A 25,745-nucleotide genomic window follows, 5' to 3' on the forward strand; every position below is an offset into this window, starting at 1 on the left:
TTTTCATGAGTCTTTTAATATCCAAGTTATATTTCAGTAGGTTGATTGGTAATTTTTTTCTGAGATTTATTTAAAGTACTTCCTTCCTTTATATTTTGTCAGTTCAGTTCAGTCACTCAGTCTTGTCCAACTCTTTGCAAGCCCATGGACTGCAGCACGCCAGGTTTCCCTGTCCATCACCAACTCCCGGAGCTTGCTCAAACTCATATCCATCAAGTCATTAATGCCATCCAACCATCTCATCCTCTGTCATCTCCTTCTCCTGCTTTCAACCTTTCCCAGGATCAGGGTCTTTCCCAATGAGTCAGTTCTTCACATCAGGTGGCCAAAATATTGGAGTTTCCACTTCAGCATAAGTCCTACCAATGAATATTCAGAACTGATCTCCTTTAGGATGGACTGGTTGGAACTCCTTGCAGTCCAAGGGACTCTCAAGAGTCTTCTCCAACACCACAGTTCAAAAGCATCAATTCTTCTATGCTCAGCTTTCTTTATAGTCCAGCTCTCACATCCATACAAGACAAAGCTATGGAAAAACCATAGCTTTGATTAGATGGACCTTTGTTGGTAAAGTAATGTCTCTACTTTTTAAAATGCTGTCTAGGTTGGTCATAGTGTTTCTTCCAAGGAGCAAGTGTCTTTTAATTTCATGGCTACAGTCACCATCTGCAGTGATTTGGGGGCCCAAGAAAATAAAGTCTGTCACTGTTTCCATTGTTTCCCCATCTGTTTGCCATGAAGTGATGGGACCGGATGACACGATCTTCCTTTTTTGAGTATTGAGTTTTAAGCCAGCTTTTTCACTCTCCTCTTTCACTTTCATCAAGAGGATCTTTAGTTCTTCTTCACTTTCTGCCATAAGGGTGGTGTCATCTGCGTATTTGACGTGATTGATGTTTCTCACAGCATTCTTGATTCCAGCTTGTGCTTCCTCCAGCCCAGCATTTTGCGTGATGTACTCTGCATAGAAGTGGAATAAGCAGAGTGACAATATTTCATATAGCAAGCCAAATATAAGTGTAAAGATGTGCACTTTTTAAGACTAACGTTCATGTAAATAACAGATCTAATATTAATCTTTTCTTCCACCAAAGATGAAAGAAATTATGTGATGAAGTGAATGAATAGATGAAGGTGGTATACAGAATGTAGAGATTTATATAAACACGAACTTTTTTTAAACTTACATATTTATTTCCTGCTTATTTCCTGTTTTTTAATTGCCATTTTACTACTTTTTTTTTTATAAACCTTGAGAATTTATAACTTTTGAACATACTCAGAAATTAAGATAATCATCTCCTGGTGGGGGGGAAGTGATAGAGAATCACATTCAGAAGTAAATTGCAAACAGAAAATCAGTAGTGTAATCCAAGTTAATTCCCTTTTCCTGTTTTTCCTTCAGTTTCTTCTAAGTTTAATTGTAACTCTTAAAATTGTTGATTAATTTATAGAGTGTAATATGAGTTATCAGAGTTTTCTGAGAGTTAAAACATAATGCTTACATAGATTATCCATTTCTTATGGACCACAAGTTCTTTTATAATCAAGCTTTATTTTGACTTTAAATTAATTTTTATTAGAGTATAGTTGTGGAGAAGGCAATGGCAACCCACTCCAGTACTCTTGCCTGGAAAATCCCATGGACGGAGGAGCCTGGTAGGCTGCAGTTCATGGGGTCGCGAGGAGTCAGACACGACTGAGCGACTTCACTTTCACTTTTCACTTTCATGCATTGGAGAAGGAAATGGCAACCCACTCCAGCCTGGATAATCCCAGGAACGGCAGAGCCTCATGGGCTGCCGTCTATGGGGTCGCACAGAGTCAGACACGACTGAAGCGACTTAGCAGCAGCAGCAGCAGAGTATAGTTGATTTACACTGTTGTGTTGGTTTTTGCTGTACCCCAAAGTGAATCAATTATATGTATCCATATATCTACTCTTCTTTAGATTCTGTTCCCATATTTAGGTTCCCATATTTACAAAGTGTTGAGTAGAGTTCCCTATGCCATATTGTAGGTTTATATTAGTTATCTGTTTTATATATAGTAGTGTATATATGTCAACCCCAATCTCCCAATTTATCCCCCATTCCCCAATAAAACTTTAAATTTCTTTTGGTTCACATCTTGAAATATAAAGACAGCTTTTGTGGTCTTGTTAGATTTGAAGACAAGTAGTAAATTACTCCTATATTTCTTCTCTTGACAAATCATCTTTCCAAGAAAGTGAAAGTCAGCACAAACAAATTATCCAGCTTTACTAATCAATATTTCATTGTTGCTAGTATTATAATGAAGGTTCCAACTAAAGTTGTAGGCATTTAAAAATGGTGTGTAGGATAATGGAAAAGTTTCCCCACTAACCATGTGGATAGTTCATCAAAGTCTTGAGGATAGCTTTTCATTATTCATTTAGAACTGATGGGAATCTCAGAAACTTCTTTATGTTGTGGTGACTGTTTAGTATTTTGGAAAGTTCTAAGAAAGAAATGAGATAAAGTGAACCTAAAGAGAGCCTATACCTGAAAAAACATATATCTACTATTGTTCAGTTTAAAAATTCAGTATGCAGGACTTACTTTTCTAGGTCCTGGAGACAGAAATGAATAAGGCAGGCCCTTTCCACAAAGTCTCAGTCTGCTGAGGGGAGAGAAACATGAGTATATCACCACGATGTGGTACAATAAGGGCTTCGGAAACACTATGAGAAATAGCTGTGCCTGGAGGATAGCTGGTGAGGGGAAGGCTGCTAGCACAATTGGACTTGAAGGAGCAGTGGGAGGTGCTGGTGGTCCAAAATAGAAGGGAACAGGGAGGTAGGGAAGAGGAGTGCATCTAGGCTGAGCACAGGGCTGAGAGTAGAAACAGGAAGGTAGTTGCTGTGTCTAGGGACTTTTCTGGCCTCATAATAGAGGCCAGAAGAGCTAGTGAAATGAGTGTTGGGGTAGAAGGATAGGCTTAATGAGAAAATATAAGCTAAGGATAAATTGCAGTGGGTTTGTGTGCCTACATTGTATTTTTTCCCCCTGAAAGCACTGGAGATTTTTTGTTTTTAAGATTTTTTAAAGTCTGAATAAAAATTAATAATCCTCACAGAAAATCAAGAAAATGCAGCAAAGCATTGAGAATACAAAATCACTCATAGTTCTACCACTTAGAGAAAAGTGCTTTGATATCTAACTTATTTGTACTTATCAAAGTGCTTTGATATCTAGCTTATTTTTCTCAGCTGATTTTTTTTTTAACATATTTCAGTAGCTTAATATATGGTCATTCTGCATCCTGTTTTGTAGGATAGGTATTTTCCCATGTTATTTCAAGCTTTCCATAAGCCTAATGCTATCTGGTCTAAGAGGCATTTAATTAAAGCATGGAAGTGACATGATTGTACATCTGTGGGTTTTAGAAAAATGACTCAGATGAAAGGAAAAACAGATGGAGCCGGGTACATGGTTAGTAAGCAACTGTTGTATTCCAGGTGTGAAAGGAAAAGGTCCTGGATGAAGCAGAGGGCTAGGGACGAGGAAGAGAGATATCTGAAAACTGCATGACTGGATATAGGGAATGAGTCATGTTCATTCCCTGTAGCTTCATCCAGTGAAGTGGCAGATGGGATGGTGTACCATGTACTGAACTACAAAGGAATAGAAAGAACAACATACTTGGAGGCAAAAAAGATTAATTGGCTTTAGACATAATGAGTTTAAAGGACTTTTGCAATGTTCTAGAGAAGGAAATGGCAACCTACTCCAGTATTATTGCCTGGTGAATCCCATGGATAGAGAAACATGCTGGGCTACAGTCCATGGGTCCCAAAGAGTTGGACAACACTGAGCAACTAACACAACACATTGCCAAGTCCAGGTAAAGATATCTAAAACAAAAATGGAATATTCTAGGGACTTTATGGATTATTGGTTAAGGATGAAAGCTATAGAATTAAAGCTTTAGGATTCTAAAGCTTTAGAGTTAAAAGAGATGAATTCACATCCCAGCCCCATTTTTTCCCAGCTGTGTAACCTCAGGGCATGTTAGTACTAAATTCTACAGGTCCTGGTTTCCTAACCTGGCTGAGATGACAGACAAGAAGGAAAGTGATTGTGTTTGGAATGAGAGGAGGGAGTAGAATGGTTAATTAGACTTCTTTTGTACTACTCAGCTTGTGGCACCTACAAGACATCCGTTGGAGGATATTAGGCAGGCAAAATAAAGAGCTGGAGCTCAGGAAAGAGGGTAGAAATGTAAGAGGATGTATGTAAGCAAGTGATTAATATTGCCAAAATAGAAAGAGGGTAGAAAGAGGATGTATGTAAGCAAGTGATTAATATTGCCAAAATAGAATGTATAGGAACCGGAAGAAGGCCAGGCACTGAGCCCTGAAGAGCACAAGCATAATCAAAAGGAAAACATAATGATTTTTCTGAGAGAAGAAAGAAGGATTCTATTATGAGAATCACTGGGCTTCAGAGGGCAGAGGATGAAGGGCTGGAATTGATGAACTTGCAAGGACTGTCATTTAAAATGTGGAATTAGGAGTTAACCTGGAGACCTAGGCCTTTACTGGGACATTACAGCTAAGTAGCTCAGTAAATCTGGGTATTCATATTAAATACAATGAATCTATATTGCACATAAACCATGTGCAAGGCACTGCAGTAAATTCAAAGAGGAAACTAGCAGTTGAGCTGATTAAGATAAATGACCATTATTTAAGGTATCATGAGATAAAGGGATCATCGAAAAAGCAAGAGAGTTCCAGAAAAACATCTGTTTCTGCTTTATTGACTATGCCAAAGTCTTTGACTGTGTGGATCACAATAAACTGTGGAAAATTCTGAAAGAAATGGGAATACCAGACCCCTGACCTGCCTCTTGAGAAACCTATATGCAGGTCAGGAAGCAACAGTTAGAACTGGACATGGAACAACAGACTGGGTCCAAATAGGAAAAGGAGTACTTCAAGGCTGTATACTGTCACCCTGCTTATTTAAATTATATGCAGAGTACATCATGAGAAACGCTGGGCTGGAAGAAGCACAAGCTGGAATCAAGATTGCCAGGAGAAATATCACTAACCTCAGATATGCAGATGACACCACCCTTATGGCAGAAAGTGAAGAAGAACTAAAAAGCCTCTTGATGAAAGTGAAAGAGGAGAGTGAAAAAGTTGGGTTAAAGCTCAACATTCAGAAAATGAAGATTATGGCATCTGGTCCCGTCACTTCATGGGAAATTGATGGGGAAACAGTGGAAACAGTGTCAGACTTAATTTTGGGGGGCCTCCAAAATCACTACAGACGGTGATTGCAGCCATGAAATTAAAAGACGCTTACTCCTTGGAAGGAAAGTTATGACCAACCTAGATAGCATATTCAAAAGCAAAAACATTACTTTGCCAACAAAGGTCCGTCTAGTCAAGGCTATGGTTTTTCCAATAGTCATGTATGGATGTGAGAGTTGGACTGTGAGGAAGGCTGAGCCCCGAAGAATTGATGCTTTTGAACTGTGGTGTTGGAGAAGACTCTTGAGAATCCCTTGCACTGCAAGGAGATCCAACCAGTCCATTCTAAAGGACATCAGTCCTGGGTGTTAATTGGAAGGAATGATGATGCTAAAGCTGAAACTCCAGTACTTTGGCCACCTCATGCGAAGAGTTGACTCATTGGAAAAGACTCTGATGCTGGGAGGGATTGGGGCCAGGAGGAGAAGGGGATGACAGAGGATGAGATGGCTGGATGGCATCACCCACTCAATGAATGTGAGTTTGAGTGAACTTCGGGAGATGGTGATGGACAGGGAGGCCTGGCGTGCTGCCATTCATGGGGTCACAAAGAGTCAGACACGACTGAGCAACTGAACTGAACTGAGATAAAGGGGAAAGGAGAGCTCAAAGATAAGCCAAGCTTTGGAGCATGGCTGAGAGGATGAATTACCTGTTGTTAGCAGAAATGGAGAAGTCAGGCAGTCTGGAGCTCACCGAGTAAGTGAGGTTCTGAGACACAGCCCATAGAGGCTTGGTGCTGGGTATGTCAGTTTGAACCCCAACCTTTTTGGTACCAGGGACTGATTTCATGGAAGACAATTTTTCCATGGGCAGGGGCAGGGTTAGGTGGTTTAGATTTCACCTGGCGCTCATCTCCTGTTGTGCAACTTGGTTCCTAACAGGCCATGGACCAAAAGCAGTCTATAGACCAGGGGTTGGGGACCCCCTGCCATAAAGGCCAGTGGAGTATCTTCAAAGAATGGGACTTTGAGTTTGAAGACGGTGGAGAGATTAACTTTTGTGGTGCCTTGTGACCAAGACTCTGAGGACTTAGGTCCAAGATGGTGGGACCAGTCAGGAGTCTCTCCAGCTTGCTGAGAGGCCTGGAACTCAAGAAAGAGACAGCAAACCTGAAGTGGGATTGGCCGTGCAGCAGAGCGAAGAGCAGCGGGACAGCAGAATCAGGGATTGGGTTTAACAGAACGTTAATATGATTCAGGAGATTTGGGAAAGTCAGGTGGTTGGAGGCCACAGTGTGCACAAAGATTCAGTTTAGTGTGGGTGTGAGAGAAATAGAAAGATCAGAACTTGAAAAAACAGTGGTTGTTGTATGTGGCTTAAAAAAAAAAAAAAAAAGCAAAACAGAGCAACAGGAAGACAGGCTCAAGAATCAGACTTTCTCAGTTTGAATTCCATCTCAGCCACTTACCAGCTATGTGACCTTGAGCAGGTCATCTTTAAACCTCTGTGTACCTCAGGTTGCCTCATCTATAAAAAGGAGGTAATATTACCTACTTCATAACGTTTTTACAAGGTGTAGATCTTTTAATAGTTGTAAAGTATAGAAAACAGTGCCTTGAAACAATGTGAGCTGTATATGTTAAATAAAACAAAAAATAAAAATCCCATTTCCTCATTTGTAAATCTAGATGAATAGACTCATGATCTGAGATGTCCCTTGATAGACATTCAGCATATTGTGCCTGCTGAAGATCCCAGCACCTCACTCTTAGTTTTTCTTTAAACTGAGGTACTCCTTACAGGATACACAGATAAGTTTGCATGCCTATTAACTTTGATTTTTTATGTTTTGTTTGTTTATTCTGCCTGAACACCATAGATTATTACCATGTAAGACACTAATGTGTACAAGGCAGAAATATTATGTGACCTAATTACTTTGATATTCTGCCTTGGCTTGGGATAGGTTAATTTAGTTATTGATTCTGAGTATATATTTTCTTGATGTTTGATCTTTAATTTCTGCTAAACCCAAAGGACACTTTAGTGTATATTAAATTTTGTATAAGAAGAACAAAGTTTTCCTCTCTTGTTGTCATTTCCAGTCTGATCTTGTGGAGGTAACCAAATTGTCCTCCTCGGTTCAGGCTCTGTTCCTCTCTCCTCTACAACCTCTATTAAAAAGATGTAATTTAAACCTTCAGGTTTAAAGCTCTTACTTTCAAATTTGATGAACAGTGTGGAGGATGTAGACTGGGAAAATATTGGTGCTGGTCACAAGTAGGCTTGGATTTTGCTCCCAAAACTTCCTGAAGGATCATGTTAAAGTAACAGTCTGTTTATGCTTGTGAGACTATATTATGAGGCAGGGGAAGGAACAATGCCTGCGTGTTACAGTGGTGGTTCTCTTTTTCTTTTAATGTGTACCTAGTGATACATTTCTTCCTGATTACAAATCTTCCCTGAGAACATGTGACCTTACTTATGGCATTATTATATGATCTTATTAGAATACAAAATCTGTGTTTTATTCCCATACCTTCTCATTTTCTTCTTCCCTAGATCCAGGGGGAGTTCTCTTATTTATAAGGTGGCAGCAGAATAAGAACTTTGTTTTCACAAACCTGAACTGAATTTAACTCAGTCACTTACGGGGCTTCCCTTGTGGCTCAGCTGGTAAAGAATCTGCCTGCAATGCAGGAGAACTGGGTTCGCAGAGTTGGACACAACTGAGCGTCTTTCACTTCAGTCAGTTACTAGCTCAGATCATGAACTCCTTATTGCTAAACTGAAGACTGTAATTAACTGACGACAGATTTGGATAGAAATTCCCCCATGAGCAAGAAACATCCATTCTATAAAACCTGATAATTTATATATATATATAGTTTTATATATAGCATATTGAGTATGTTATAAATAAATATATGAAGAAGGCTAAAAGAACTTTTAGTAGTTTTGATTCAGTGTTTTTAGAAAAAAAAACTGCTTAAAGTGACATGAGAACATTTGTTGAGGAATTATAAAGCATAATGTCAGTATCTGATTCATTTTTAAATAAGTTAAGATTCTACCCTTAAGGAATCTTTCAGGAAACAGTTGCTCATTGGCATTTCCAAAATTCTTTTCAAAATGTCTACTCCCTTTCTTGGTAGTTTTGAAGCATGTGGCAGGGAGTATGGCACTAATATTCAGAAGAGTGAATTGCTGGCTCCACACGAGCATTTTCAGCCTATCCAGTGAATGAACTCTGTGAGCTGCTCTTTGTCCCAGTTCCTGCCATATGGAAGAGTCATGCCAGAAAGTCTGAAAAGAGCTACAGGAGTTGGTGACATCTGCAAAGGAGATAGAATTGACACTGCAGTATGCCAGCGGGTACATTGACTAATAACTTGGCTGACCCTAACCCTAGTGAAAAGGAGCAGATCTCTGAAAAGATTATTGGAGGTTTAAAGGTACACAATAATAGCCTAGGAATGTATTAAGCAGAGAGAAGTAGGGCAAAATAAGTTGTATAGTCTTTTATTGTAAGGGGAGTGTATCTTACTTTTTCAGTTGATAGTTTAGTTATACTCTAGTGTATTTTTGTTCGAGGAAATTCTCCGAAAATCAGCTTTTAATACAGTATATATTTACAAGTAAAAGAAGAAAAAAATAATCCCTTTATAGAGGTGTATCAAAAGTAAGATACTTTTCAAATAGCATATTTATACTTATTTTGTAAAATCAGGCCTGTGTATTCAGTTCCAAAAGAACCAAATGAGATTACTCATCTAATCAGTATTGTGTAACCATTATTGTTTTCCCAAGAATTAAAAAAATAAATGACTTCTTAGTAAAGGGCTATTTTAAAAAATATCAGGCTACAGCCCCAGTGTACCAACAGTTCTAAAACTCCTTGGTTCATTATTTAAGCATAAGTCTGATAGAGTGATAGAGTAATAGAGTCCTGTGGGTACAGAGAGATCATATACTTCTCCCTAAATGTACTGAAATATATATGTTTCTGAAATGTAAGCAAGTTTCAGAAACTAAACCAATTTTTTAAAATTTGGAAGCCATCATATTATTACATCAAATGTGACTGAATTTTTTATATCTGATAATTATTACTAAAATGTTTAAAAGTCTGCTTTAAGTAAAATTGATGTTGGAAAAATAACTAGCATATAAATTAAAATGCTCATTCCATTTTTAAATGGACAGTTGGTATTGTATTAGTCTGTTCACTTATAGGCAAGTAATAGTCTCAGTTTTTGTTACAAAGAAGATTAGAGTGAAAGCCAACTATTTACTAACAGTTACTCAAAATCACATACTCTGCTATATAAATAAAATCTGATTTAGTCCTATCTGTGTAACCTTGGGCGAATTTCCTGGCCTCTTTGAGCCTTGTTTTTTTTTAAGCTCTGAAATTTTGTTGTATATGTATACTACATATAAAATAGGAATAATATCGGCACCCATTTTATAGACTTGTTGTAAGGACCAGTCAGTCTTGTAAAATGCTTGTGACCGTCTGGCCCATTTCCTATTCCAGGGGATCTTCCCAACCCAGGGATCAAACCTGGGTCTCCCACATTGCGGGCAGATTCTTAACCATCTACCAGGGAAACCCACATATAACAATCAATAAGTGAATAATTGTTAGCTCTTCTTATTATGGTGATATTATCAACATTATTGTTGTGATTAACCTAAAAAAAAGTCTCCATAACTCTGTGATGTCCTCACTTTCACCATAAAATCCCTTGTAACTTTTCACAAACCTTACATATGAGTGATTAAACCATTTGTTAGCAAGTTTACTTTTGCTTATCTTTGTGTTGGCTTTGGCAAGGTCAGGGACCTAATGTTAGAAGACCATCTGTGTGGAAAGAGTATAGTTTTTACAAATAACTACTGGCATCCTCTTGGATTTTGCAAAATATGACCAGGATACCCATAATTTGCCACAATCAGCTAAAGTATAATTTGCAGTCAGCAAAGGACTTTTTCTTACAAGCTTCTTATTCCACTTCCTCTTCCACTTTCTCAGGGGCGACCTCATCGCATAGCAGTAGTAGACAGTATAATCTGTTGTTTAGTGAATTCTCTGACTCATAAGATGTTTTATTTTATCATCGCACAAATTCTGCTGGGTTGTTTTCTTTAAAGATTTCTGTTAGAAATCTTAGCATTAGAAGATAGAAAAGAAGGGTCAAAAAGATATCACCACTATAAGAATAGAATGAAGGGCTGGAAAAGAATGAACTGCTAATACTAATAACAACTTGGATGTATCTCAAATGCTTTTTGATAAGCAAAAGAAGCAAGACGCAAAAGACACATACATACTATGTGATTCCATTTACATGTCTTTCTGGAACAAACCAGATCAGCATTACTAGGAGTCAGTGGTAGAAGAGGAATGTGATTGACTAGATACCTAAGAAGAGTTTCGATAGAAATGTTACCTATCTTGATTGTGGTGGTAGTAACATGATTGTAAGCATTTGTCAAAACTCCTAGAACTATTCACCAAAAGGGTGAATTTTACTATTTATAATTTTATCCCAGTAAACCTGGCTGAAAACCTGAAACAAATAATTGTAGTGTTCATGCAGGTCAGTATTTCATGTATGTGAAACAAGATATAACTTATTCTGAAATGTTATGTATTTGTTATGTTCTTATGTATTTACTTATTAAACTTACTTATAGCATTGTAAGTCACATTTTTAGTTCATTAGGTATTTTATTTTCTTCTCTATAGTGATCATCTAAAAGTTCCTTGAAAGTTTATCAGTTTCATGGTATATACTGCATATGTTTTTTAGTATTTTAATTTATTTATGTTGATCAGGATACTACCAGTAACAGCAATACTACTCATCAGTCACTCAGTTGTGTCCAACTCTTTGTGACCTCATGGACTGCAGCACTCCAGGCTTCCCCATCCATCACCAACTTCCAGAGCTTGCTCAAATTCATGTCCATTGAGTTAGTGATGCCATCTAACCATCTCATCCTCTGTCATCCCCTTCTCCTCCTGCCTTCAATCTTTCCCAGCATCAGGGTCTTTTCCAATGAGTCAGTTCTTCCCATCAGGTGGCCAGAGTATTAGAGCTTCAGCATCAGCATCAATCCTTCCAATGACTATTCAGGACTGATTTCCTTTAGGATGGACTGGGTGTGTCTATCCCAGTACTATGTAATCTTTCCTTTGCAGAAACTGATCTTATCCACAGATGAAAAGAGAGCCCTGAATGGTGTCGCTGACTCTCAAGAGTCTTCTCCAACACTACAGTTCAAAAGCATCAATTCTTCGGCTTTCTTTATAGTGCAGCTGTCACATCCGTACGTGACTACTGGGAAAACCTTAGCTTTGACTAGATGGACCTTTGTTGGCAAAGTAATGTCTGCTTTTTAATATGTTGTCATAGCTTTTCTTCCAAGGAGCAAATGTCTTTTAATTTAATGGTTGCAGTCACCATCTTCAGTGATTTTGGAGTCCAAGAAAATAAAGTCTGTCTCTGTTTCCATTGTTTCCCCATCTATTTGCCATGAATTGATGGGACGGGATGCCATGATCTTAGTTTTTTTAATGCTGAGTTCTACACTTGATCTTAGCCAAAAGGCCAAGAAGCAATGAATGTTGAGTTCTAAACCAGCTTTTTCACTCTCCTGTTTCACTTTCATCAAGAGACTCTTTAGTTCCTCTTCACTTTCTGCCATAAGGGTGGTGTCATCTGCATATCTGAAGTTATTGAAATTTCTCCTGGCAGTCATGATTCAAGCTTGTGCTTCATCCAGCCTGGCATTTCTCATGATGTACTCTGCATATAATTTAAGTAAGCAGGATGACAGTTTACAGCCTTGACATACTCCTTTCGCAGTTTGAAACCAGTCCGTTGTTCCATGTCTAGTTCTAACTGTTGCTTTTCTTGACCTGCATACAGATTTCTCAGGAAGCAGGTCAGGTGGTCTGATATTCCCATTTTTTAAAAGAATTTTCCACAGTGTGTTATGATCCACACAGTCAAAGGTTTTGGCATAGTCAATAAAGCAGAAGTAGATGTTTTTCTCAACCTCCTTAGGTAGTAAGGAAGTTTATTGGCTTCATTTCGGTGGTTATGAGATGACTGCTCTTTACCACTTAAGCCTGCACGTGCCCTCATCTACATGGAGCAGCAAACAGATCTCTTTTTTCTTTGTTTCTTGCGTAAGGGTAGGGAGCCTTCTCTTCCAACGCTGCCATTGCATATTGTCTCGTGTCACATTGGCTCCTAAACCAATTGCTGTACCGTTGACAGCGACACCATTCAGGGCTCTCTTTTCATCTGTGGATAAGGTCAGTTTCTGCAAAGGAAAGATTACATAGTACTGGGATAGACACACCAACCAAATCTGGATACCATTAAGAGATAAGGGGAAGGGAGGGATGCCAGGCAGGCAGGCAACAATGCTAGTACTTTACTCTGAATTTATTAAGTTAAACCAAAATCTTGACTAATTGTGGAATTTGATTGCTATATAGTTCTTATTTCAGTGTTTCTGAGACCACAAATTATTTAAACAGCATTATGTTACTTTATCCTAAAGACTCACATAAAAATATCTCAATTCAGTGGTAATGTAAGAAACAGCATGATAACTTTCCACATTAGAATATACATTGCATATAAAGTATAGAGTAGATGTCATATATGTTTAATGCCATGAAATATTTATACAACTTCATGGCATTTTATACAGAGTTCAAAATGTAGCCTTTACACAAATTAGACACTGGCTTAAAATATACTTTGGTCTGCTTTGGTACTAAAGTTTTTACTAAACTCATTATACTCATACTCTCCTAGAATGAAAAGAGTATTTCAGAAAAGTAACTAGGTAGAAACAACTCTGAATGGTACACAGAGCCTAGATTTTATCCTGTTAGTGAGAAGAGGACTATTGGAGACTTTTTTTTTCCTTTCCTATTAGAATTAGAATTAGATGAGCAGAGCAGAGTTTTAGAAAGATTCCTTATACAATAGTATTCAAGGTGGGTTAGAGCCACCAAAATAATGGAATCAGATAATTGGACAACTGTTGATTGGCCTGGGCTTGAGATAAGGTATGAGCAAACAGGGTACTAGTAATGAGAACTTAAAAGATGATGCTAAAGACAGAATATTATGAATAAGAGTTGGTGGCTGACTGGATTTCGTGATAGGGAACTAAGCTTAAAGTAATTTAAGTCAGCTAACTAGAAAGGGATAGAACCACTGCTGGATTGGTAAGGTCCAAGGATGGTGGTAGAATGGAGATTTTACAGAAAAGGTAGTTTTGGTCTTAGATTCACAACATGTCAAAGCAATAATAAATGTCCAGCAATATTTAGGCATGTGCAACTGCTGTTTATCATTCATTCAGTGATATTTTATTGAATGCCAGTGTTTTATTGAAGTATTATAGTAGACAAAAGAGGTGGATCAGTTAACAAGGGGAAAATATTCCTGTCCTCATGGCACTAGTAAGGTTATACAAAGATATTTAATAGTTAAGTATATGTAAACTAAGGAAATAATAAAGTCTGGATTTAATTGAAAATAATATAGGTAGAGGGGAGATGGGTGGGAGCATAGATGAAAGAAGATTAACAATGAGTTGATGTTGGATCTTGATGTTAGACACATGGGAATTTGCTTTACTGTTTTCTCTAGTTTTATATAAGATTGAAATTTTCTGTAATTAAAAATTTTAAGCTAAAAAGTTCTGTGCATAGAGCTAATAGAGTGATACGAGCATGTGCAAAGAGTAGCCTGAGAGAGGTAGAGGACAAATGAGGAAAGTGTAGTATCTGGGAAATAAAAAAAATAAAAGATGTTTCAGGGAAAAGATGGATGATACTGTTAATTGATGCAGAGATCAGAGAAGTTATAACCTAAAAAAGTTGTCATAGGTTAAATCTAGCAGATTGCTAATGTCTAGTTTTGTTCATTTCTGGTAGGATGTTCTTTGATGCCTTAAAGAAATTGAATATGTGAGAAGCTTAAGAAAACTTTTGATGAAACCATTTGATAATGTTTATTACTTTACATCCAAGCTTTCTTTCCTAATATGTGAATATCTATTCTATTTTTAGGAGACTGATGAACAAAAACTTCACAAAATAGCCAATGAACTTTTGCTTACAGAAAGAGCTTATGTCAGCCGACTTGATCTCTTAGATCAGGTAATATTTTCTCTTTCAGAATTATTTCATTTTTGTCATTATACATCACTTTAACTTAGTAATTAAAGTGTTTTAGAAACTGCAAGAAGGGCTTGCCTGTTTCTGGCTACTTCCTCAAGGAAATCACTAACATTTTCAACTTTGTCAGTGAATTAATTAGGTATAAAGGTTTCATAATTCATAGAAAACAGATTGAAAGACTCTCTTATTGGTCACAAAATGTCTTTATTTGTGTCTTTCAATCTAAACACTACTCTTGTTTCTTGACCCTTTATTGTAATCCTAAAGGCCGTGTTACTAAATAGGAGATTCTGATGCTGGCATGAATACATCACTGATTCTTGTCTCACTTGCTATTCAGCCATCGAGAGTGATTGGAATTGCCTATAGTGATTGGGCCAGATGGAAATTTGAAATTTCACTTGTTCAGCCTTGCACGAAAAGTTAAAAACAGTGCCTGGTGTTAATAGTTGTTGACTATGTGAATAACATTTTGTACTTTTATCATGGTAGAGGCTTGTAAATCATCTCAAGTATACATTTGCAAGGAAGGTTTTAAAATGCATCATTAAGAATAACTGTTCAACACAATGGCCTCTTAATCCCGTTAAACTGATAAAAGATCAAGAGAATTGGTAGACTGCTGATACAGACTCCTCTTATTAGAAGAGAAAGTGAGTATTACGTTTGAGTGTTACAAGAAGGCTTGTCCCACTATGGCAATTGGAAAATGGAACTTTGTGGAAGCAGGTCACACTGGGCATGCCTCCTCATCAGGAGTCCCTGGACTAACCTACGTTGCCTGTTAGGGTGAGCCAGAAGCAGCCTGATTAAGACTTGTATTCTCCAAAGTAATGAGTTTTTGACTCAAATACTTACTTTTCGCAGAATTTCACCATAACTCAATCAATTTATGTTGATGTCTACCTTTGGAATAATGTCCGTTCTCATGGAGACTACAGACCTGAAACTTTTAGATATTCTTGTAGTGGAAATGAGCTTTTTCCTTTTATCAGGTTGCACTTTTTTTTCTTTCTTTTTTCTAGCCATATTATCTTGTTAGTGATGTTGGCTGACCTTTTAGAATTTAGAGTCTTAATTACTAAAATATCCTATTGGAGTCTCTAAGGACATAATTTTGTATTCTTTTTGCCTCCCAAGAAAATGCAATAGAGGGGAATTTAGAAAATAAACAACCATCTGGACATTATGAAAGAACAGACTTCCTTCTGCCTACATTTAACAGAATGGCAATTAAGAGGTATAGTAGCCCTACTGGAGTAGAGCTAAGACTGCAAAACTATTTTTACTGTCTTTAAAATACCTGTTATTATGTACAAGAGAAGATTTTTTTATCCTCATTTCTGAGTTTTAAGTTACTATACATTATTACTTAGTAAAGGAGGAAAACATCTGAGAACCAAAATACTTTTTTATTCATACATTGACTGCCTTTTTATTAAGTGCCTGTCGTGCTATGAGAACTAATTCACAATGTTCTCTGTCCCTAAGGAGTGTACTGTTTAAATAGGGAAGATGAGATTTATGCAATAAATTATAATAAAGGGCAACATGTAATACATAAAAGTCATTCAAAATATAAAGAGGAGTGGAAATAGAATTATTGTGCATATATATCATTGTCCATATCTCTTAACTCTGCCTATGGATAGGAAGGGTAAATCCTATTGAAATCATTTTTCTCAGATTCGAACTTTAACCCATGTTCCAGGACTCGAGCCTGGTCAAAATCCTGCTTAGGACTCTAACCTACAAGCCTGGGACTTGGCATTCAGCCAAACCCCACAGTAATGAAGTTCAGGTCCTTGATGTCTCATCACAGAAAGAATTCAGTGAGAGACAAAGTGATACGTAAAAAATGGGTTTATTCAGAGAGAAACACACTCCACAGACAGAGTGTGGGCCATCACAGAAGACGAGTGCGATGGCCCCAAATGCGGCATAATCAGTTTTTATGTGCTGGGTAATTTCCTATTTGGGGAAAGGGGTGGAAATTTCCAGGAATTGGGCCACCACCCAATTTTGGTCTTTTGATAGTGCCTTGGAACTGTCATGGCGCCTCTGAGTGTGTCATTTAGCTTGCTGATTAAGGATTAAAGTCTAGTTGAAGTTGGCTTGTCTGTCATCTTGGACCCATTTGATTCTAATTGGTTTATGCTGTGTTCTTGGGCTATGTCATTCTTTCAGGAGTTTTTCCCGGCCCCTTTCCCTCCTGTTTCACCATTAGCCTCAATTGGAAATTTCTCTGAATAGAAAATATTAATATCCTGTAGATAGAGGCACAGCCTAGATTAGAATTCGTTTCCTAATTCTAATTCCTGGTTTTTCTCTATCAAAGCATAGACTCATTCCTACATTTCAAAGGTGATTGATTTCTTGAATCATGAACTTTTACATTTATTCAACAAAAAGTTATTAAGAGCCCACTGTGTGCCTCAGCACAATGCTAGATGGTTAACCAATAAATTTGAAGTAATATTTGCTTTATTCTCTTATTCAGGTATTTTATTGCAAACTATTGGAAGAAGCAAATCGAGGTTCATTTTCAGCAGAGCTGGTGAATAAAATCTTTTCTAATATTTCATCAATAAATGCCTTCCATAGTAAATTCCTATTGCCAGAGCTGGAGAAAAGAATGCAAGAATGGTAAGAGGAGTAGATAACAAATAATATATCGAAGGCACCATTTATGCAAAATTTTTATGTTAAAGATCGCTGAAAGACCTTGTTGTACATTTTTTGGCTTTAGTTGAAAACATTTTATCTCTTCTTTCCAAGCTATAGTTTGATTAGTGGAAACAAGATATTAGGGATTATCTGGAACGTCAGGATTCCATAGTATCCCTCTTTACAGTGTCATTCCTACCTCTCTTTTAAAAAGTGCTTTTTCATTCTGTCAGTTTCACAGCAAAGTGGATCTGATAAAAGCACAGAATGTGTGTATAAAAAATCATTACTTCATTTGGAGTCCTCTTCATTCATTCATTCTATAAGAAATCTTAATAACTTGCTTCTATGTTTCATACAGGGAAACTACCCCTAGAATTGGTGACATCCTTCAGAAATTAGCACCATTCCTTAAGATGTATGGAGAATATGTGAAGGGATTCGATAACGCAATGGAATTGGTTAAAAACATGACAGAGCGTATTCCCCAGTTCAAATCAGTAGTTGAAGAAATTCAGGTAACTAGAACTCTTTTGTTCAAGGCAATAAATTAATTTTTCTGTACAAATCATAAGGTTTTCTAGATCTAAATTTTAGATTGAGACTCCTAGCCAAATTCCATTCTACTATAAATTATGCAAAAATCATCTCTGGAGAGTTAAAATATTTATTGAGCACATGCTATATACTGAACAGTAAATTCTCCATTTATTTTTAAGTCAAGGAGAGTCTGGCTTTATCAGGGTCCACATAAATTTCCAAAGTAAGTTTCCATCCAGCTCTGTGTGTCTCTTGCTTGCTTTCAGAGGTTGAAATGTTGGAATGAATATAAAGAATGCTATAAACCATGACATTTTGGAAACATAGTTACAGTTGACCCTTGGACAACACAGGGGTTAGGATCGCTGATCCCCCACTGTTTGAAAATCCCAGGATAGTTTTATGGCCACCCCTTCATATCCATGGTTATGCATCCATGGATTCAACCAACCATGGATTAAGTAGTACTGTAGTACATATTTACTGGGAGAAAAAAAAACAACAACAATGTGTGTATAAGTGGACCTGCACAGTACAAACCCATATGCAAGGATCAGCTATATTCTGTTGTTTCTTGGGGGTGGGAGAATTGGTCATTTCATATATGTGGCTTAAAATTTCATCATACCTGGATAATACATTTTAATAATGAAAAAAGCAAAAGAGTTCCAGAAAAACATCTATTTCTGCTTTATTGACTATGCCAAAGCCTTTGACTGTATGGATCACAATAAACTTGAAAATTCTGAAAGAGAAGAGAATACCAGACCACCTGACCTACCTCCTGAGAAACCTGTATGCAGGTCAGGAAGCAACAGTTAGAACTGGACATGGAACAACAGACTAGTTCCAAATAGGAAAAGGAGTATGTCAAGGCTGTATATTGTCACCCTGCTTATTTAACTTATATGCAGAGTACATCCTGAGAAATGCTGGGCTGGAAGAAGCACAAGCTGGAATCAAGATTGCCAGGAGAAATATCAATAACCTCAGATATGCAGATGACACCACCCTTATGGCAGAAAGTGAAGAAGAACTAAAAAGCCTCTTGATGAAAGTGAAAGAGGAGAGTGAAAAAGCTGGCTTAAAGCTCAACATTCAGAAAACTAAGATCATGGCATCCGGTCCCATCACCTCATGGCAAATAGATGGGGAAACAGTGGAAACAGTGGCTGACTATATTTTGGGGCTCCAAAATCACTGCAGATGGTGATTGCAGCCATGAAATTAAAAGATGCTTACTCCTTGGAAGGAAAGTTATGACCCACCTAGACAGCATATTAAAAAGCAGAGACATTGGTCCAAAGGTCCATCTAGTCAAGGCTATGGTTTTTCCAGTGGTCATGTGTAGATGTGAGAGTTGGACTATAAAGAAAGCTGAGTGCCAAAGAATTGATGCTTTTGAACTGTGGTGTTGGAGAAGACTCTTGAGAGTCCCTTGGACTGCAAAGACATCCAACCGGTCCATCCTAAAGGAGATCAGTCCTGGGTATTCATTTTAAGGACTGATACTGAAGCTGAAACTCCAATACTTTCACCACCTGATGCAAAGAGCTGACTCATTTGAAAAGACCCTGATGCTGGGAAAGATTGAGGACAGGAGGAGAAGGGGACGACAGAGAATGAGATGGTTGGATGGCATCACCAACTCGATGGACATGGGTTTGGTTGATTCTCTAGTCAAGACTGTTGATAATTTCTTTGCTTAAGTTTAAATATTGAAAAGTTTAAATAATGATATTAATATCAATATTAAATATTGATTTCTTAGATCACCTAAGATTATTTGAGTGGGTATTCTTGACTGCCTTCGTTTGTTTTACATGGATATTTTTTACCTGTGGTTAAAACCCATTAATACAGTGATATGATTATGATATGTTTTGTATACTGTTATGTCTTAAAGAAGTTAGACTATTAAAAGTATCTATATACAAATCAATGTGATATACAATATCAAGAAAAGGAAAGACGGAAACCACATGATAATCTCAATAGATGCAGAAAAAGCATTTGATAAAATGCAACATCCACTATTGATACAAACTCTTAGCAAAATGGGTATTGAGGGAACATGAAGTGAAAGTGAAAGTCACTCGGGCATGTCCGACTCTTTGCAACCCAGTGAACTATATAGTCCATGGGATTCTCCAGGCCAGTATACTGGAGTGGGTAGCCTCTCCCTTCTCCAGGGGATCTTCTTAACCCAGGGATCGAACCCAGGTCTCTCTCATTGCAGGTGAATTCTTTACCAGCTGAGCCACAAGGGAAGCCCAGGAATATGGGAGTGGGTAGCCTATCCCTTCTCCAGCAAATCTTCCCAGCCCAGGAATCAAACCAGCATCTCCTGCATTGTAGGCAGATTCTTTACCAACTGAGCTATCAGGGAAGCCCTTTGAGGGAACATATCTCAACATAAAAGTTATTTATGACAAACCCCAACCCAGCATAATACTTAACAGGGAAAAGCTTGAAAACCTTCCTGCTAAAGTCTGGAACAAGATAGTGATGCCCACTCTCAGCACTTCTCTTCAACATAATAATTGAAGTCTTAGCCACAGCAATCATAGAAGAAAAAGAAAAGTTATCCAAATTGGAAGTGAAGAGGTAAAATTATCATTGTGAGCATATGACATGATACTATATATAGAAAACGCTAAAGACTCCACACAGAACTACTAGGATTGATAAATTCAGCAACATAGCAGGATACAAGATTAACATGCAAAAATCTGTTCCACTTCTTTACACTAACAATGAAATATCAGAATCAGTTCACTTCAGTTCAGTTGCTCAGTCGTGTCTGCCTCTTTGCAACTGCTTGGACTGTAGCACACCAGGCTTCCCTGTCCATCACCAACTCCTGGAGCTTACTCAAACTCATGTCCATTGAGTCGGTGACTCATCCAACCATATCATCCTCTGTCGTCCCCTCCTCCTCCTGCCTTCAATCTTTCCCAGCATCACGGTCTTTTCCAGTGAGTCAGTTCTTCCCATCAAGTGGACAAAGTATTGGAGTTTCAGCTTCAGCATAAGTCCTACCAATGAATATTCAGGACTGATTTCCTTTAGGATGGACTGGTTGGATCTCCTTCCTGTCCAAGGGATTCAAGAGTCTTCTCCAACACCACTGTTCAAAAGCGTAAATTCTTCAGCGCTCTGCTTTCTTTATAGTCCAGGTCTTACATCCATACATGACTACTGGAAAAACCATAGCTTTGACTAGAGAGACTTTGTTGGCAAAGTAATAACTCTGCTTTTTAATATGCTGTCTAGGTTGGTCATAACTTTTCTCCCAAGGAGTAAGCAGCTTTTAATTTCATGGGTGTAGTCATCATCTGCAGTGATTTTGGAGCCCCCAAAAATAAAGTCTGTCACTGTTTAACCATCTATTTGCCCTGAAGCGATGGGACCAGATGCCATGATCTTAGTTTTCTGAATGTTGAGTTTTAAGCCAACTTTTTCACTCTCTTCTTTCACTTTCATCAAGAGGCTCTTTAGTTCTTCTTCACTTTCAGCCATAAGGGTGGTGTCATCTGCATATCTGAGATGACTGATATTTCTCCCGGCAGTCTTGATTCTAGTTTGTGCTTCATCCAGCCCAACATTTCTCATGATGTTCTCTGCATATAAGATAAATAAGCCCGGTGACAATATACAGCCTTGACGTACTCCTTTCCGAACTTGGAACCAATCGTTGTTCCATGTCCAGTTCTAACTGTTGCTTTCCTGATCTACATACTAATTTCTCAAGAGGCAGGTGAGGTGGTCGGATATTTCATCTCTGTCACAATTTTCCACAGTTTGTTGTAATCCACACAGTCAAAGGCTTTGCCGTAGGCAATAAAACAGAAATAGATGTTTTTTTGAAACTCTCTTGCTTTTTTTTTTGATCCAGTGGTTGTTGGCAATTTGATCTCTGATTCCTCTGCCTTTTCTAAATCCAGCTTGAACATCTGAAAATTCATGGTTCACGTACTGTTGAGGCCTGACTTGGAGAATTTTGAGCATTACTTTACTAGCATGTGAGATGAGTGCAACTGTGTGCTAGATTAAGCATTCTTTGACATTTCCTTTCTTTGGGATTGGCATGAAAACTGACCTTTTCCAGTCCTGTGGCCACTGCTGAGTTTTCCAAATTTACTGGCATATTGAGTGCAGCACTTTCAGAGCATCATCTTTTAGGATTTGAAATAACTCAACTGTAATTCCATCACCTCCACTAGCTTTGTTCATAGTTTTGCTTCCTAAGGCCCACTTGACTGCTCATTCCAGGGTGCCTGGCTCTAGGTGAGTGAACATACCATCATGATTATCTGGGTCATGCAGATTTTTTTGGTACAGTTCTTCTGTGTATTCTTGCCGCCTCTTCTTAATATTTTCTGTTTGTCTTAGGTCCATACCATTTCTGTCCTTTATTGTGCCCATCTTTGTAGGAAATTTTCCTTTGGTAGCTCTAATTTTCTTAAAGAGATCTCTAGTCTTTCCCATTCTATTGTTTTCCTCTATTTCTTTGCACTGATCATGGAGGAAGCCTTTCTTATCTCTCCTTGCTATTCTTTGGAACTCTGCATTCAAATGGGTATATCTTTCCTTTTCTCCTTTGCCTTTCACGTCTTTTCTTTTTTCAGCCATCCGTAAGGCCTCCTCAACAACCATTTGGCTTTTTTGCATTTCTCTTTCTTGGGGTGGTCTCGATTCCTCTCTCCTGTACAGTGTCACAAAGCTCTGTCCATAGTTCTCCAGGCACTCTGTCTATCAGACCTAATCCCTTGAATCTATTTCTCACTTCCACTGTATAATCGTAGGAATTTGATTTAGGTTATACCTGAATGGTCTAATGGTTTTCTCTACTTGCTTCAATTTAAGTCTGAATTTGGAAATAAGGTGTTAATGATCTGAGCCCTAGTCAGCTCCCCGTCTTGTTTTTGCTGACTGTATAGCGCTTCTCCATCTTTGGCTGCAAGGAATATAATCAGTCTGATTTCAGTGTTGGCCGTCTGGTGATGTCCATGTGTAGAATCATCTCTTGTGTTGTTGGAAGAGGGTGTTTCCTATGATGAGTGCGCTCTCTTGGCAGAACTCTATGAGCCTTTGCCCTGCTTCATTCTGTACTCCAAGGCCAAATTTGCCTGTTACTCCAGGTATCTCCTGATTCCCTACTTTTGCTTTCCAGTCCCCTATAATGAAAAGGACATCTTTTTTTGGTGTTACTTCTAGAAGGTCTTGTAGGTCTTCATAGAACTGTTGAACTTCAGCTTCTTTGGCATTAGTGGTCAGGGCATAGACTTGGATTACTGTAATATTGAATGGTTGGTCTTGAAGACGAACAAAGATCATTCTGTCATTTTTGAGATTGCATCCAAGTACTGCATTTCATACTCTTTTGTTGATTATGAGGGCTACTTCATTTCTTCTAAGGGATTTTTGCCCACAGTAGTAGATATAATGGTCATCTGAGTTAAATTCACCCATTCCAGTCCATTTTAGTTTGCTGATTCCTAAAATATCGATGTTCACTCTTGCCATCTTGCTGATTCGTAAAATGTCAACGTTCACTCTTGCCATCTCCTGTTTGATCACTTCCAATTTACCTTGATTCATGGACCTACATTCTATGTTCCTATGCAATATTGCTCTTTACAGCATCAGCCTTTGCTTCTATCACCAGTCACATCCACAGCTGGGTGGTGTTTTTGCTTTGGCTCCATCCCTTCATTCTTTCTGGAGTTATTTCTCCTACTGATCTCCAGTAGCATACTGGGCACCTACCGACCTGGGGATTTCATCTTTCAGTGTCCTGTCTTTTTGCCTTTTCATACTGTTCACTGACAATATTGCTGGGTGTATGCTTTGTTCATCACTCTAAATCAGATGAGCCCTCTTTATTTTCTGCAGAGAAACTGCCAGTCCTCACAGCCTGTCCCACCCTGGGAAAATCTTCCCATTGACTGAGCTGATGGAAGAATAGGTGCAGTCTCAGACCAAAAGCCTCAGGTCAGAGCTTCCCTGGTGGCTCAGACAGAAGAGTCTGCCTGCAGTGTGGGAGACCCCGGTTTGATTCCTGGGTTGGTAAGATGTTCTGGAGAAAGAAATGGCAACCCACTCCAGTATTCTTGCCTGAAAAAATCCCATGGGTGAAAGAGCCTGGAGTTCTACAGTCCATGAGGTTGCAAACAGTTGGACACGACTGAGCTACTAACACACACAGGCCAGAAGACCACAGATTCTTACTCTTCTTTCCCAAAGTTCAGCAGTTTAAAAAAATAAATAAATAAAATTTTTAGATTGTTACGTGCTTTTGGTCAATTTCCAAAGTACTAAAATGATTGTTGTTGTTGTTAAGTTTTATCCAGCTTTAAAGTTGCTTTTTAAAGTGGTGATTTTTGCCAGCATCATTATTACTCAGTCGTAGCCAAAAGTCCTGCCCTTGCCCTTCACTCCTTTTCTTAAATGTCTCTTTTCTCTTATGATTAAGCAGTCATCTATCTCTGAACACTGGTTCTTTCTTTGATTCTTTCACTAACTCCTTTTGCTAATATTGAAATGTGGGCAGAATATAAGGTATTTTGCCCTGCATAATCTTTCTCTACACTCTCTCAGTGATGTCATAGCTTCTCAAGCCTTTAACCATAATGTCATACAGATGCTTACAGGGTCAGTTCAGTTCAGTCGCTCAGTTGTGTCTGACCCTTTGCAACCCGATGGACTGCAGCATGCCAGGCTTCCCTCTCCATCACCAACTCCCAGAGCTTGCTCAAACTCATGTCCACCAAGTCGGTAATGCCATCCAACTGTCTCATCCTCTGTCATCCCCTTTTCTTCCTGCCTTCAATCTTCCCCAGCATCAGGGTCTTTTCCAGTGAGTCAGTTCTTCCCATCAGATGGCCACAGTATTGGAGTTTCAGCTTCAGCATCAGTCCTTCCAATGAATATTCCAGGTTGATTTCCTTTAGGATTGACTGGTTGGATCTCCTTGCATTCCAAGGAACTCTCAAGACTCTTCTCCAGCATCACAGGTCAAAAGCATCAATTCTTTGGTGCTCAGCTTTCCTTATAGTCGAACTCTCACATCCATACATGACTACTGGAGAAACCATAGCTTTGAGTAGATGAATGGACCTTTGTCGGCAAAGTGATGTCTCAGCTTTCTAATATTCTGTCTAGGTTAGTCATAGCTTTTCTTCTAAGGAGCAAACATCTTTTCATTTCATGATTGCAGTCACCATCTGCAGAGATTTTGGAGCTCAAAGAAGATAAAGTCTATCACTGTTTCCGCTGTTTCCCCATCCGTTTGCCATGAAGTGATGGGACCAGATGCCATGATCTTCATTTTTTGAATTTTGAATTTTAAGCCAGCCTTTTCACTGTCTTTTCACTTTAATCGAGAGTCTTTTACTTCCTCCTTGCTTTCTGCCATGAAGGTGGTGTTATCTGCATATCTGAGGTGATTGATATTTCCCCCGGAAATCTTGATTCCAATTTGTGCTTCATCCAGCCCAACATTTTGCATAATGTACTCTGCATATAAGTCACTATCTGCTTATAGGGTCGTTATTTCTAATTTAGTCCTTCATGCCTATACTCTAGTTACAAAATTCTGAGTGCTGGCTTCACAATTCTGTATGAGCATCTTGTCATCAATGCACAGTCAACATGTTCAGTTCCCGTCTGTAGCTTTCAAACATTTTTTCCATATAACATTTATACTTTGTGATGTTTGTGATTATGTAATTGGATTTATTACACAACACCAATATTCTTTTATTCACCAGAATTTGATCACGTGGCTTTATCTTTGATTTATCATTTTTCCTCATTCTGTGTGTGTTTTTTATACAGTATATTCAAGGGACTTAACATGGAGCTTGTTGCATATAAATGCTCAATATGGTGAGGGTGATAATGATTATTATTGTTTCATTAAGTATTAAAACTCTGAATCAGCAATATCTGTCTTCTCCATATTATAAGGAAAGGATGGAGTTGTGAAAGGAGTGGTAGTTTGAGAATCAGCTAAGCTAGTTTAGATTCTAGTCTGCTACTTATAGTCACTTGACCTTAGAAAGCTCCCCTAACTTTTCTGGA

General features: G+C 38.2%; 1 protein-coding gene across 3 annotated transcripts in view; it reads left to right on the top strand.

Moving 5' to 3' along the window:
• LOC120858545 (FYVE, RhoGEF and PH domain-containing protein 4) overlaps positions 1-25,745 on the top strand; it is a 151,983-nt gene that overhangs the window by 93,257 nt on the left and 32,981 nt on the right. For all 3 annotated transcript variants that reach the window (XM_040234672.1, XM_040234673.1, XM_040234671.1), the window contains exons 5-7: positions 14,340-14,429; positions 16,951-17,096; positions 17,479-17,635. In XM_040234672.1, the coding sequence (XP_040090606.1) occupies positions 14,340-14,429; positions 16,951-17,096; positions 17,479-17,635 (393 nt within the window). The remainder of the gene's footprint in view (positions 1-14,339; positions 14,430-16,950; positions 17,097-17,478; positions 17,636-25,745) is intronic.

Source organism: Oryx dammah, unplaced genomic scaffold (assembly GCF_014754425.2).
Source record: "Oryx dammah isolate SB20612 unplaced genomic scaffold, SCBI_Odam_1.1 HiC_scaffold_29, whole genome shotgun sequence".
In the NCBI taxonomy this organism is placed as follows: Eukaryota; Metazoa; Chordata; class Mammalia; order Artiodactyla; family Bovidae; genus Oryx; species Oryx dammah.